Source organism: Myxocyprinus asiaticus, chromosome 15 (assembly GCF_019703515.2).
Source record: "Myxocyprinus asiaticus isolate MX2 ecotype Aquarium Trade chromosome 15, UBuf_Myxa_2, whole genome shotgun sequence".
NCBI classification, from domain to species: domain Eukaryota; kingdom Metazoa; phylum Chordata; class Actinopteri; order Cypriniformes; family Catostomidae; genus Myxocyprinus; species Myxocyprinus asiaticus.
In genome coordinates, this window is record NC_059358.1 from 27,834,775 (window position 1) to 27,848,769 (window position 13,995).

The 13,995-nt window shown below is 35.9% G+C and overlaps 3 protein-coding genes across 5 annotated transcripts; 1 reads left to right on the forward strand and 2 right to left on the reverse strand.

Moving 5' to 3' along the window:
• Positions 1-25: 25 nt before the first annotated feature.
• zgc:158701 (uncharacterized protein LOC100151367 homolog) lies at positions 26-1,968 on the reverse strand. The gene is made up of 4 exons (XM_051718450.1): positions 1,803-1,968; positions 1,092-1,184; positions 548-601; positions 26-400 (listed from the first exon to the last, which is right to left on the reverse strand). Exons 1-4 carry the CDS (start codon positions 1,861-1,863, stop codon positions 267-269), a joined length of 342 nt encoding a protein of 113 aa, XP_051574410.1. The 5' UTR covers positions 1,864-1,968; the 3' UTR covers positions 26-266.
• Positions 1,969-3,978: 2,010 nt separating this feature from the next.
• On the reverse strand, positions 3,979-9,130 carry LOC127452758 (platelet-activating factor acetylhydrolase IB subunit alpha1-like). 2 transcript variants are annotated; one of them, XM_051718449.1, is made up of 7 exons: positions 8,992-9,130; positions 8,716-8,837; positions 7,315-7,397; positions 7,049-7,138; positions 6,719-6,835; positions 5,944-6,066; positions 3,979-5,376 (listed from the first exon to the last, which is right to left on the reverse strand). In XM_051718449.1, the coding sequence occupies exons 3-7, from the start codon at positions 7,393-7,395 to the stop codon at positions 5,119-5,121; spliced, it is 669 nt and encodes a 222-aa protein (XP_051574409.1). In that variant the 5' UTR covers positions 7,396-7,397; positions 8,716-8,837; positions 8,992-9,130; the 3' UTR covers positions 3,979-5,118. The 2 variants fall into 2 exon arrangements, with proteins under 2 accessions (XP_051574409.1, XP_051574408.1); XM_051718448.1 differs by having other exon boundaries at positions 7,315-7,401.
• On the forward strand, positions 9,101-13,892 carry si:dkey-250k15.4 (uncharacterized). Of its 2 annotated transcripts, none has more exons than XM_051718443.1 (4): positions 9,101-9,221; positions 9,373-10,868; positions 12,211-12,332; positions 12,512-13,892. In XM_051718443.1, exons 2-4 carry the CDS (start codon positions 9,392-9,394, stop codon positions 13,034-13,036), a joined length of 2,124 nt encoding a protein of 707 aa, XP_051574403.1. In that variant the 5' UTR covers positions 9,101-9,221; positions 9,373-9,391; the 3' UTR covers positions 13,037-13,892. The 2 variants fall into 2 exon arrangements, with proteins under 2 accessions (XP_051574403.1, XP_051574404.1); XM_051718444.1 differs by having other exon boundaries at positions 9,376-10,868.
• The last annotated feature ends 103 nt before the right edge of the window (positions 13,893-13,995 follow it).

Below are 13,995 nucleotides of genomic sequence, written 5' to 3' on the forward strand. Positions count from 1 at the left end.
ATGAAAATAATCAAACAAACTCATCTCTTTTTTAATGGTTTTATTTTGAAATGCAGCTGAACATTTCTTTCCTATAGTTTGTGAAATCTAAGCACAGAAGGTTAGACAGAATGTCATTGGTTGTTTTTAGACATACCAATAGATAGAAAAAATATTTTGCATATAGACTTCATATTTTAGATGTTGTGTAATAGGTAGGCTACATATATAAATCTCCAGGGTAGCGAAAGAAGAGTTTGCAGTGACAGTGATAGCCAGAGAGTGGGTTATATTGGGTTACTGATGCCTTTGTTGCCTTTCTTCTCCTTCCTCTTTTCTCCAAATATCATCTGTTGACATTTTTTATATGTCTGAATCAATTTCTTTTGGCACAAAGCCCACTGCTTCTGACTGAGGACTCCTGAAAAAGAAAATAGAAAAAAAAAAAAAAGAAAGAAAATAAACTACGAAATATAATATAATATAATATAATGACCCAATGTTTCGTGAACTGCTATGAATACTCTAACAGCGGGTTGGACTGGTAAATACAGGTTGCATGACTCACTGTGTTGACGGTGTAGCTCACAGGGACAGTTCAGCTCCAAACCATTTCTTCTCCCTACAGAAAAAAAAAGCATAAATCAAAAGGACTTAGTTTCATTTTACATCATAAATACAGCAATGCATGTCAAAATCCGGTTAAGAAATAAATATGGGCAGAACAAACTAACATTTTAAACCAAAATATGCATTGTCATAGCACAAAGAGAGCTGGTTGTTAGTAACTGCCACACAAATCAGAGAGGAGTATTGTAGCATGTTTTCTAAAAAATCACAACAACATGAAAGAAAGGTTTGTGAACGTAAAAGAAAATTTATGAGAATAGGGTTCCTGGTATTTTGTGGTTCATCAAAATGTAATTTTGGTTACACTTTACAATAAAGTTGTATTTGTTGTGTACATCAGTTTGGTACACAACAAACTGTGTGCAACCTTATTTTAAAGTGTTCCTGTATTTTTTTAATCATTTGATATGAAGCTGACTCCACACTGATGTTTAAAGAGAGTTCCATCTTATTTTGTAATATTCACGGAGATGATCACTTACCACTGCAGTTGCATGACCTGCCCTGTTGCCTGGACAACAGAACCTGACCTTTAATCACTGGAGATTTGTGTGATTGTCCCAGCTGAGCTTGTGCTGCCCCATAAACGTAAAAACATCAAAAATTCATTCAAATATTTTACCATATCTGTTCATTAGATATGAAAGTTCTACTTATGTAACACTCCCTGTAGGGATGACATTAAATCAAAATCAGAACATTTCAAAACTTAAACTGGATTAAACTGATGCGTTTACTGGATTTAACCAATTTAATATAATAGGAAAACCTGCCAGGCTGCAGTTATTACTCTGTACAAACAGTAACGGAAAAGCCAACCAATGAAATAGCTGTAAACATACAATTAGATTGCTCAGTAACTTGCTCAGGACAACAAAATCATCAATATCAAAGTGCAAGAGTGAGGGAGAGGATGGCAAGACATCATTTGTTTCATCATTCACTAGTTTCATCCATGTGAGTCACTTTTTGTTTTCATATAAACGAAAGGAGTGATGTTCTCTCGATTCTTTACTTCATTAACATAATATACGGTACATGAATTTCTAACAGTTTATAACACACCATAATATATATATACATACATATATATATATATATATATATATATATATATATATATATATATATATATATATATATATATATATATATATATTCAGATAATTTCCATCAAAAATAACAAAAAATACCTTGACAGTGGACAGAGGCAATAAACACAGCAAAGGCCAGTAGAAGAACCTGGAGCTTCATCTCTATCACCAGTACTTGGAAATGAAATGACTAAAAAGTATGTCTAATAGAATGCTTTTAAGTCTTACAGACAAGGACCCAGCCAGTCTCTGTTTCCAAATCTAGGGTTACATTGTATTTATATGGCAAAGCACTGATTTCTGGGTCTCAAATGCCATGTTCGATTATGCCCCAACTTGTTGGATAGAATTCTAGAAGTGATGTGGGGTGAAATGTTGACAGAATATCTCATTTACTTGGAACTGCCAAGCTCTGTGATGAGGGTTGCATGCAGTTTGGGGAAAATAATGCCATTCTTTTTTTGAATGTCCATGTCTTTGTTGTAATTCCAACTCTGCTCACCCCTCACAGAAGATCCTTTCTATCCTTACCATGTCACATTTATAATTGTGTTCAATTCAAAAGTGCATTTTAAAAAACCTATTTGGCTGAGTGCCAACTGTTCCGCATTGAAACCTGAGTGTTTCGCAGCTATCTGAAGGATAAGATTTCACTAAACAAAAGAAATAACCTTCACTGCTCAACTCTAAAAACATACATAAGGTTGCACCTACAAACTGTTGCACCCACATTCATTTAAGCACTGGAAGAATCATGATGGATGTTCTTGCAGACATGAAGCAATTGGCAGTCTGGTTTACACTTGATGAATATCACACAGAACAAAAATTCTTTAACGGCTAAATTATATCAAGCATGTAGCCACTACAATCAATCTTGTATTCACTCATATTCATTATGTTGCAAAGAAATGCTGGTCTGACTGCAAGCACTGTGCTGCTAAACAACAATAAGGAATCCATCAAAGAGAGAAGTGGGGAAATTTTCAAACCTGCTTTGGTAAAGCTACAGTATATTATCTAAACTATACTAAGAAAAATATCCAATTAAAACTACAGTGATTTCAGTAATTAAATATTATGGAAAAAAATACATTACACAAGAAGGACATCAGTTTTTGCAGTAAGCATATTGATATAAATTTTAATCTCTGATATTTTGAGGAACATTTAATGATACTACATATCAATGTCTTGAAATGGGCTTTCAGAAGATGTAATGAAGAATAATTGGATCTAATTATTCTATTCTACTTATTATAATCTAACATACTGACAAAATACAGTACACGTTGTCTTCGAAGTTTTAAAAAAGAGCAAACATTAGGCTATGCACTCAGTTTGACATTCACAGATCTACTGATGTCCTGGAACTAATTACATCTTTATCTGTTCAAATCACTCAGACTCAGCTATCATGTGTCATCTAAACTTGAGATGCTTTTGTGTACATAATAACATGCCCAAGCCAAGTCCTTGTTTTTCCGTTGCTCATCTGATTGAAGGTGCCATCACTTATCCAACAGTATTTGCGCAGTGACACATTATCAAATATCAACTGACTTCAATTCATACAGCTCAAAGAGTTTGTCACAGGCTTCCAGAATTATGTGGTATTGATGAGAAGGCCCATCCTGAATCTGAGTGCAACAATTCTCTGCAAAACGTGTTATCCACTAAATTCTACACCTCCTCAGCCCTGTGTCTTTGTTTATTAAATTGCCTAATTTGAAAGTGTCTGAATTCCACAGAATTTTGAATACCTGAGAGCACAAACATTAATCATTAATTTCAAAAATAATTCCAAACATATTTTTCAAAATAAAACATTTTTTACAAACATCATGAATTTTTTAGTCAAGAATTTCAAGATGTTTTCTCATGGTTTCAGTACATGACCTGAAAAAATTTACCTTTTCATAATGTCAAAATATCTTTAACACTTACACTGACTTGAGGGTCTAAAGCAGTCCTCTCTCTTTCACTGCATTGTTTCACTGCTTTTTTTTAAAAGAAATAATAATGACAGATTATTAATGTGAAATGACAGATTATTCTGCACAACTCAAACCAGCATTTCTTTTTTCAATAATTTCAGCATTACAGTGAATGAGGTAGTTGTTTTATGTGAATGTCACATCACTGACACAAATACCAAAGAGGGAGAAATTATTTCTTAGAATCATTCTCTGACTGAAACGTGAATTTGACTCTCAAGCAATCCTTTCATGATAAACTAATCACACACACAAGAAAAAAATGAACAGTAAACTCATTACAGGTTTAACAGGTTTCTCAGATTTTATTTCACTATTTTGACACAAATACATAAGAGTGCCAGACGTCTAGCCCTCAGACTGTAATTTCAGGTGAATTCTAAGAAGATGCAATTCCTGGACCATTATTCAAGCCTAGTAAAAGATGATAATGTTCACATATACCATTACAGAGGTAAGCTAAACAAACACCAGGACAAGGAAGCTGAGGAATCATACATGTATTCACTTTAAAGTGACGGTTGACAATAGCTTTCATACCTCTAACTAATACAGAGAGTGATCTTCCCCTTACGATTTGATTCGCTTATTCAAAATTGAATACAGATTTACAGATGCATAAAAATAGGTTAAACTTGAGCCATGTGCAGACCAACCACACACACTTCTTTCCTTTAGTTACAAGATATCAGCTTTTTATCTACATGTAAATCTTTCAGAAACCCCAGGTGCCTGATGTACATGCAATTCACCCTCTGTGAAACACTAGAACGCAACTAAATTAAAACAAAGATCAAAATATAGTGAACAAACATGGAAGAGACAATTAAGAAACATACTGTACAAAATCATTGGCACAGACAAACTAAATCAGTGTTTACTACAATAATTCTCCAGCAAAGAGAGTGTCCAAAACAATCTCATGAATTCACTTTAGAGTCAAGGCACGTAACCTTGTGTGAATCAACTGTCCTTTTCTCAGAAAAGAGCCTATGGGCATGTACTGTGGAGGCTCAGTAAAGGAGAACTGAAACAAATTAGCCCATATTGTTCCTTTCAGCAAATAGAGTATTTCTCAACATCTGAAGAGTTAGAATGTGAAGAGCTTTGGAATATATTAACCATTTTGCAAAAATAGAATTGGGTTAAAAAAAAAAATTGGTCTGGTTCTAACAGTACAGTATAAGGTGAACAGAAAAATCTATTTTGAAGGAGCAAGGACATGTAACATATTGATGAGAAGCATGTGACTTTGTGTGTGGTGTATGCGCGTGTGTGTCCATTAAACAGTCATGTTTCCCGAGGGTGTTTGAATCTCAATAAGGGGTCTAATTGTAGAGCATAATGGGTAGATATCCATTTTGTTGCACAGGATGAAGATGGTAATGCTGTATTTTCTTGTGTTCATGTGTTTGTGTTCAGTGAGCCTGTTTATCTAACAGAGACTTGATGCATTCATGTAAGGGTTGACACACCCTCTGGTAGGCCGCTGGCGTGAGGTGCAGATAATCATACATGTCCTGACGTGAGATGGAATCATCTGCTTGAATGAACCCAGGGTCCATGTCCAGAAAAGTCACATGAGACAGAGATTCTACCTCAGCCTGCACTAAAGCATTCACACTCTTGTTGCGCTCTCGAAGAGGGTTTCGACTGTTCCCTCTCGGCAGCAAACCCTAGTGGTGAGGAAAAAAAAAAAAGGTTAAGGACAATTTGAACAAAAATTGTAAGACACAATAAGAGTCCCCCCCCCCCCAAAAAAGAGCTGTAATCACATTGGAACTCTACACAATAATGTCAGCACTGACCAGCATAACTATAATCCTTAACTGTTCCTATGTATGTACTGAAACATACCATACTGACACAACTTTCCATATACACATACACTGATATAGATTTCTACTTAACCCTGTCCCACTTGCAGTCTATATTTTATACTTATTTGCATTTAACTATTTAAGAACTCTTGTCCCTTTTTTTATGCTTCCTATATTTTAGCAACTTCCAAATCGAATTCCTTCAATCTTACCAGGCCAATAATACCAATTCTGATTCTGAAGTTTGCAGTACATTAATAGATCGCTGTAAATATCACACAATTCTCACAAATCGTTACAGCCAAACACTTGACATAGCACTGATGGACATTGACAATACTGGTATCATGATATTAAAATAGAGTTTTTATTTAAAGAATTAAAGAATAATATGACAAAGAGGTAAGGGCTGAGACAACTCACTAATACAAGAGTGTGAGCATGGGGCAGCTTCTGATGGATCACACTGATGATGGCCATGATGCCTCCACAGATTTGTTCTGGGGTGTGCCCATGATTATTGGTGCCCACCCATAACACTACCACCTGTGTACAAACAGACAAAATATTATCAATTATTTCTTTTTTTTTCCCTATTCTACATATGATGTGCTCATTCTTTTTTTAAGATGCTTAAAAATAGTGTCACATGTGGGTATTTGCCCTCACATTACATCACTAAGAAAGGATCCGTACACAAAAGAGAACACATGTGATTCACTTCTTAGAATGCATGCTGTTAACATGTACATAATGTATGTATGTATAAGGTTAATATAAAACTCCACAATGATGTTTGAAGTCAGTAAACTCTTTAAATAGCATGGTCAAAAAAATTATAATCTATATAATTATGGAAGAATGAACTTATTAATAATTATCTGACACTTTTATCCAAGGTGACTCAGTATAGTGTATAATGTATAGTACACAGCACACCAGGACAATTCTGTTGGATCAACAAGCATTTAAGTGATTTGTTCAAGGGTGCAATGGTGACGGTACATTAAACATCCCATGAGGGGTTTGAACAATAACTTTTGTTTAGCAGTCCACATCTTTAACCACTAGTCTATACAACCTACTTTGTAGTATAGTGAACTCTGAGTGCACTTTTTATGAGTAATTATAAATATTTGATTATTTTTATTACTCAATAAATTAACTTAATAAGTGGTGCAATTCAGAAAAGATTTACCTTGGGGCTGATGTGGTCCAATTCTCCACTGCTGAGTCTCCACAGTACATGCTGTGTAGCATCCCCACCGATTCCAAAGTTCAGGGCATGGAGAGGAGAAAACAGTTTTCGCCAAACCTGCCAACAACACACAAATAAAATGTGGCAGCAACAACTACAATAGGCTGATGTCAAAAAAGAGTTTACAACAGGGCACTTTTTGTGTTTGTAACTCTTAATTAACCTCATCTTTTACACAAAGGCAACCTAATAAATTGTATGGAGCCCTTGGCCATGCTATTAACTACTGGTATAAAGTATGCAAAAAGAGACACCGATATGGTGATGTACCTCAAACTCATGCAGAAGCTGTACAAGTGAGTCACCAACAAACAGAACATCAGGCTCCTTTCCTTTACTGTCTGACACAAATCGATTGTGCTGCAAAAATAAAAACAAAATTTGCATTAACATACTGCAACTAAAAGTGACACCATATTTTAAACAGGACAGAAGGCACTGGCAGTGTTTATAACAGATTAAAGAGCAAGATATAGAATCACACTGATTAAAAGGACACTAATACTGAGCAAAATATATTTAAAAAGAAGAAAGACCAATGACATCCATCGACCATCTCCCTGTATGTCCTGACAGGGGGTGGGTGTGGCTGCAGGGTTAGAATCTTCACCACTCATTACTTCCTAAGGAAAGACAAAACACACTGAGGGCAGAAAGACATTTTATGGACTCCATTAAAGGGATATTTCACCCAAAAATGAAAACTCTCTGGGCTGCATTTCCCAAAAGCATCGTAAGTCTAAGTAGATCGTATAAGCCATTGACGCCAGTGGTCTCTACGATCAACTTAAGCTTGCAATGCTTTTGGGAAATGCAGCCCTGATCATTTACTCACCCTCAAGCCATCGCAGATGTGTATGACTTTCTGCTGCAGAACACAAACAAATATTTTTAGAAGAATATCTTAGCTCTGTAGGTCCATACAATGAAAGCAAATTGTGACCAGAACTCAGAATGTCCAAAAAGGACATAAAGACAGCACAAAAGTAATCTACACGACTCCAGTGGTTAAATCTATTACTTCAGAAGCGATATGATAGGTGTACGTGTGAAACAGATAACTATTAATGTCCTTTTTTTTTTACTCGAAATCTCCACTTTCACATTCATCGTCTGTTGTTTTTGGCATTTCACATTCTTCGTGCAAATCGATATTGATCTGTTTCTCACCCACACATATCATATCGCTTATGAAGACATGGATTTAACCACTGGAGTTGTACTGATTACTTTTATGCTGCCCTCATGTACTTTTTGGACCTTTGAAGTTCTGGCCACCATTCACTTGCATTGAAATGAACTACAGAGCAGAGATAATCTTTGCTTGTGTTTCGCTGAAGGAAGAAAATCATACACATCTGAGATGGCATGAGAGTGAGTAAATGATGATAGAATTTTTATTTTTTGGAGAACTATTCCTTTAACATTAAATATGGGTCCTCATGTTAGACCAGAGAACATCTGATATTTGACCTAACTCCTAAGCAAAATGTTGTTCTTTTAACATGGACTACTACTCGCTGATGACCTTTTGAAAAGCTGTACTGGAGTTAGCTTATGTACTTTGTATGCATAAATGACATACAGGCACAATGATTTGTCCATCAGCATGGCTGCACATTAATATTTTGAAGTTTGCATTGAAGCAGTTTCAAATACAAACTAACCGATGTAAAACTACGAATGGAAAATGTGTTTGACATCTAAAAGTTAATGTCCTTTTGAAGAGCTCCAATGCTATTATTGTGTTCATAATTAAGCAGGCCATATTGCTAATGTAGCAGTTAGCATATAGAGATGCCTTCCATGTAGAAGAACGAAGCCCAATACGCGTTAAAACAACGCGTATTTTCATACTTTTGCATATGCGTATTATTAATAAATTTTAATACCTATGTCAATTCATATTAGCTTAGAAACATGCGTGATATCATTACCAACAAATGTAGTGTGACAACAGCAGAGTTGAATCAGTCAGCCCGCGGTCAGCTGCCAAACCCCGGAAGCTGGAAAACCGACCGGATCAGGCATTGCTGGCAGATCACCGAGTGAGCGCGACCTATAAAAAAATAACATTAAAACTGTACAGAGAGACATTTTTATGGACTCCATTAAAGGGAGTTCATAAAATGAAAACCCCTTTTCTTTTGTGTTTCACTGGTTAAAATATACACAGCTGAACATTATTAACAGCATCAAAGTAATTATCTTACTGTGCTTTTCTTCTGTTTTGGCTCAGGTGTGAGATCTGCGTTCGACTGTCCACCCGAGGAAGCACGTCGCCAAGCAACGGGACGGTAAAAAATTAACGGTCGTGTGAGTGTTTGGTTTGAAAGCCAGAAGGTTTACCAACATACTTATTTTATTAGTTGGTTTGACATAATCGAAAACGAAAATGAATTTTATTTAATGGGTTGACGGCAAAAAATGCACGTCATTTCAGGTATGTTTCTTAACGTGTGCTGAACATACAATCATTCACTTTAAGCCCAATAAGCATGTGGCTGGTAACACACTACGCATAATTGCTTTTCTTAAAATACTTTTTCGTACTTTTCAAATCCAACAAGTCATTTTCTGTCCCTGTTATGTAGTAGATTCCTCAGTGAATACATGATGAGCCACCAGACAAGCAAAAGCTTACCAGATGAACATAACGTGCCGAAGGCGTCCCATGATCATGCACCGAGCAAAGATAAGTACTCTTGTCATACAGCCAGTGCTGCCCCCTTCTGCCATGAATTGTGCCATAGCAGCAAGATGACAAAGGCTAACTGCAACTCGACACAAAGGGTGAAACGTCTCAAAACCAGGAAGGAGAGGAATCAGATTCGAGGTCAGGAGAGAAACGGGTCTCACACATGTCCTCAGCACAGCAGAAAAGAAGGCAGCGAGAAAGCACAGATTCATTACTGTCTCCATAGACATTCATTCACATCGTGTGCTAGAAAAGTGAAGGCATTTGCTAAGCCTTTTTCTCCCCAGAAGCCAAGCATCATAACTGAAGGACGCTTAACCTCCATCCGAGGCCTTTTCAGCCATGAGATAAAATCTATAGATATTGAGAGGCTGGTAAGTGAGCAAATAAAGAGAGACAAAAAGAGTAAAGAACAGAGAAAACAGTCTATGACGCATAGTACATCTCCGTTACCTCCTCAGCTGCCCTCAGTACCTGATTCAGGCCAAGACTGCACTCTTGATGATGCACAGGAGCCACTACAGCAACCAGGAAACAATACACTGCCAGTGCTGCAAGTGAGGACAAAGAAAAGTTCAAGAAAAGGGCTTACAAGAAAGCACCCAAATGTTTTTCAGACTAATAGAGTTGCAGTTCCTATGGGTTCACCTAGAGAGGATGGTAAGCATGATAGAAATGACAGTGCCAGGAGGGAAGATACAAATAGCAAAACGAGGCCATATATTTCAAGTAGCCCAAGAGCAACTGAACTCATGGTGTTGTCATCCTCAGAAAATGAAGCGGCTCACCAGTTAAGCCCTTCTCCAGCTGAAGCCAACAAGAATTACTCTGATATTCCACAAATGGACTCTATGAAATCACAGGATGAAGGAAACAATGAAAGCAGAAATTCCACCTCTGACAATAGAAGTGGTTTTATTAATATCCAAAGATTAGAGAAAACATCTACAATGGCAAGATTCCCTAACATTGCAGTTCCGCAAATCATCAACAATCCGACTTTAAGCTTCATGACCTCTCGTTCTGAAATGGACTCTGGGACTGTTGCAAAAGCAGATAATGTTAAGCAGGGGGAGCAAATGTCAGTGTCTGTTAGGAAAGCTATGAAAAGGCTGGCTGCCCGTTTGTGCCAAGCAGTAGAGCTTCCAGTGCCAAACCGTCGGTGCCCCCTGCTGGAAGAGTGTAGAGAGGTGCTACTGCAAACCTTACAAAAAAGACATGGCTTCCAATTAGAGAACAATCTACACAGGCTGCAATCATTGTTGAATGTAAAGGAAACACACACTCAGTTCAGCTCTGGACAGAGACATGAAGACCACCCAGACATACATTTGAACCATTTAATGGAAAGTGATAAACGTGAATGCAGAAGAAATAAGGAGATATGGACAGGTATGACACATACCAGTAAGTTTGAAGAAATAATTATGTAGATCACATAGTTAGTGGGCAAGCGATGTGGGTTTTTCAGTGACCGATATCTAGAGAGCAGAATGGCTGATATAAATGCTGATATGCATAATTTAACAACAGCAAATCAGATGTATACAACATTTCTAAAGTAAAACAAACACTTACTGTATTTTAAATATTATTTAATCATGATTTTTTTTATTTTTTTTATTTAAAAAAATATTCATTTACAAATCTATTGGTAGATTCTAGAAATGAAAAAAGCGAAAGTTAACACTTCTGTAAATTGGCCAGGCGAACCTGGTTATCAGCAAATGCCAATAATCGCAAAATGGCCAAATATCGTCCGATTAATCGGCCTGGCCAATATATAGCTTTATCACTACACATTATATAAATAATTATTACCCGAGTTGGGGAGTAACAGAATACATGTTAGGGAATTACATATTTAAAATACAAAATATTACTAACTGTATTCCACTACAGTTACAATTTAAATGGTTTGTAATCTGATACAGTTACATTCAAAAAATATTTGATTACTTAAGAGATTATTAAGCATTTATTTTTTTTGTAATTTGTTATTCAGTTAGAAAACATTTATCCATATAAATGATGTGATCCGTTAAGGGAGCTTATTAGAGAGAATCCACATACAAACGATCAGAAGTGTACACTGGGGTTTAAAAGTAAATTGGGAACAACAGAAATAGTTAAACTTGTGTAAATTATTATTTAAACATAAAAAGTAAAATGCTATTTCTAGCCCTTTTACATGCACCTGTTAACTGGCATGTTTACATTTTGCCAATCAAAAAAATCCATGTTAAGTCATGTTTTATTTCTCTAGTAAGACATATAGATATAAGGGGCAAAGAAAAAAAAATATTCTTGATGAGAATTTTTGTATTGTATATCTAAAAATGCTTAAACGAAGATACATTATCTTGTTTTAAAAGCAACACTGCATAAGATATATTTTGGAAATTTTCAGAGATTGTATTTTTAATAAGCATACTGTATTTTGTCTTACTGTTTTTTTTGTCAAATTAAAAATCTGTGTTGAAAACGTCATCCAAAATATTTAGATTACGTTACTTTCCTTTAGTAATCTAAGGGAATACGTTACAAATTAAATTTTACAGCATGTATTCTGTAATCTGTAGTGGAATACATTTTAAAAGTAACCCTCCCAACCCAAAATAATACATGTTTTAGTATGTGTGATAAAATTTCAGTCAGGATTAAGGTGACCAGATTTTGGTGTAATGATTCATCTTTTTAATGACCTTTCACGGCATTCACCAAACTTATTTAGAAGAAGATGTTAAACAGGACTTGGACAAGGGAGCCTCCATCAAGAAGCGTAGGATACAAGACTGGAAGACTTTTTCCCTTCCTGTCTCCCAAAATGAACCACTACAATCCCACACAGACATGGTGAGTCAAAGTAGTAAGACACAAAGTTTAATTTCTTTCAACACACAATTAATAGAAATGTGTAGGCTGACAGACAGTGTCAAAGGCCAAAATTAATACCTCTAAACTTTTACAAACAAAAAAGGTTCAGCTTGTTTTTCAGGACTATATGACTAATGCAAGTGAATGTGGTTGTCCAGTCTTTACAGTTTGACCAGTGTAGTGCAGCTGGGTTGTCTGAGAACCGCTTCAGTGCTCAGCATCATCCCAGCACACAGCTCTTTTGCCAAGACAAGGCCTTTACCCAGCATGCTGCTTCCATAACCAGTGCCCTGACCTGGGTTGATCATCCTTTTGAACCCTGTTCCCAGCAGCTATTAGGGGAACCAATGAGAAGAGGTGAGATATGTCACCAGTGGAAAGAAGAAACAGATCCTAATTTAAATTCATATAGTGAATACCAGAGCAGGAAACAAATACCACAAGAGGCATCTTTGGGGGAATCCAGGTTATTTTGGTCCCATCAACTGCAAATTCAGGAAGTAAGAGAAAGATTTGCTCCATTCTCAGTCTCTGCAGACTTGCCCTCAGAGGGCTTTAAATACAAGCCCTTTTATTGCTTTCCACATCCATCTAACTCCCAACACAGGTTTGATTGGCTTGATGTGACTCTCTGTCCCAGAGACACACTAGATAGGGCATTGTATCCTCCACATTACCTCTAGCATAGGCTATTTGCCAGAATAAATGTCATCAAATCATTATCTATGATATGGTTAGACTAAGCACAAGGAATAGGCAGATACACTGACAGTTATCTGATTGCTGTCTTTATTTGAGTAACATGTTGTGTGGGTAACATTTGTGCCTCTATGCCTTTTAATTTTTTCAATGTGGTACAAACTTGTGTTGTCATTTCCCAGTTTTGAAAAACCATCACTTGTACATGTGATTTGAAACTGAGAGTTAAGTATGCTCACATTATGTGTAATCTTGATTTTTCTAGTCTATTTTGCTATACTGATAATACAGGTAGTATGAGTGTATGAAAATAATGCAGTGGTTGGCACTTCTTAAGATCAGACCAGTGTCTGTGCTGCACAAATATCAAAAGCACTTCACTTTCATTTTCTCTTAGTTGCCTATGTGTATGAGGTAAAATAATAGTTGTATATACACCAGGATTCTGCTCATTTATTTTTTGATAAGTTTATTTATTTCTGTCATACAACATGATTCTAGGTTAGTCTGTTTAAAATTCTGTTAAAAAAAGCTGAATGTCATTTTGTGATATCCTTAAATAAAACAGATTGGTCTATATAAAAAATGTAATTGGGATCTTCATCATAATCATTTACAATTTAGTTTTTGTCTAGGATAAAATATCTTTCAGTAAACTGAAAATGCAAAAACATTCAAGAACATTAACATAGCTGTATAATATTCTTGTGAGAGTAAATATATCACAGCTATTTCACCTGTTGTGTTTCACAGCCATTTGACATGTTATTACAATTTCACCTCAAGGGCATAATATTAAAAAAATGCTTCCTGTGAGTTTGTATCTTTTCTACAATTATCATTATTACATGTTTGTTAGTATTTAGCTGATTTAGATTTGCAATTCAGAGACTTCAATTGTACACATTACCTAATATATTGTTGTATAGATATATTTTTTGGA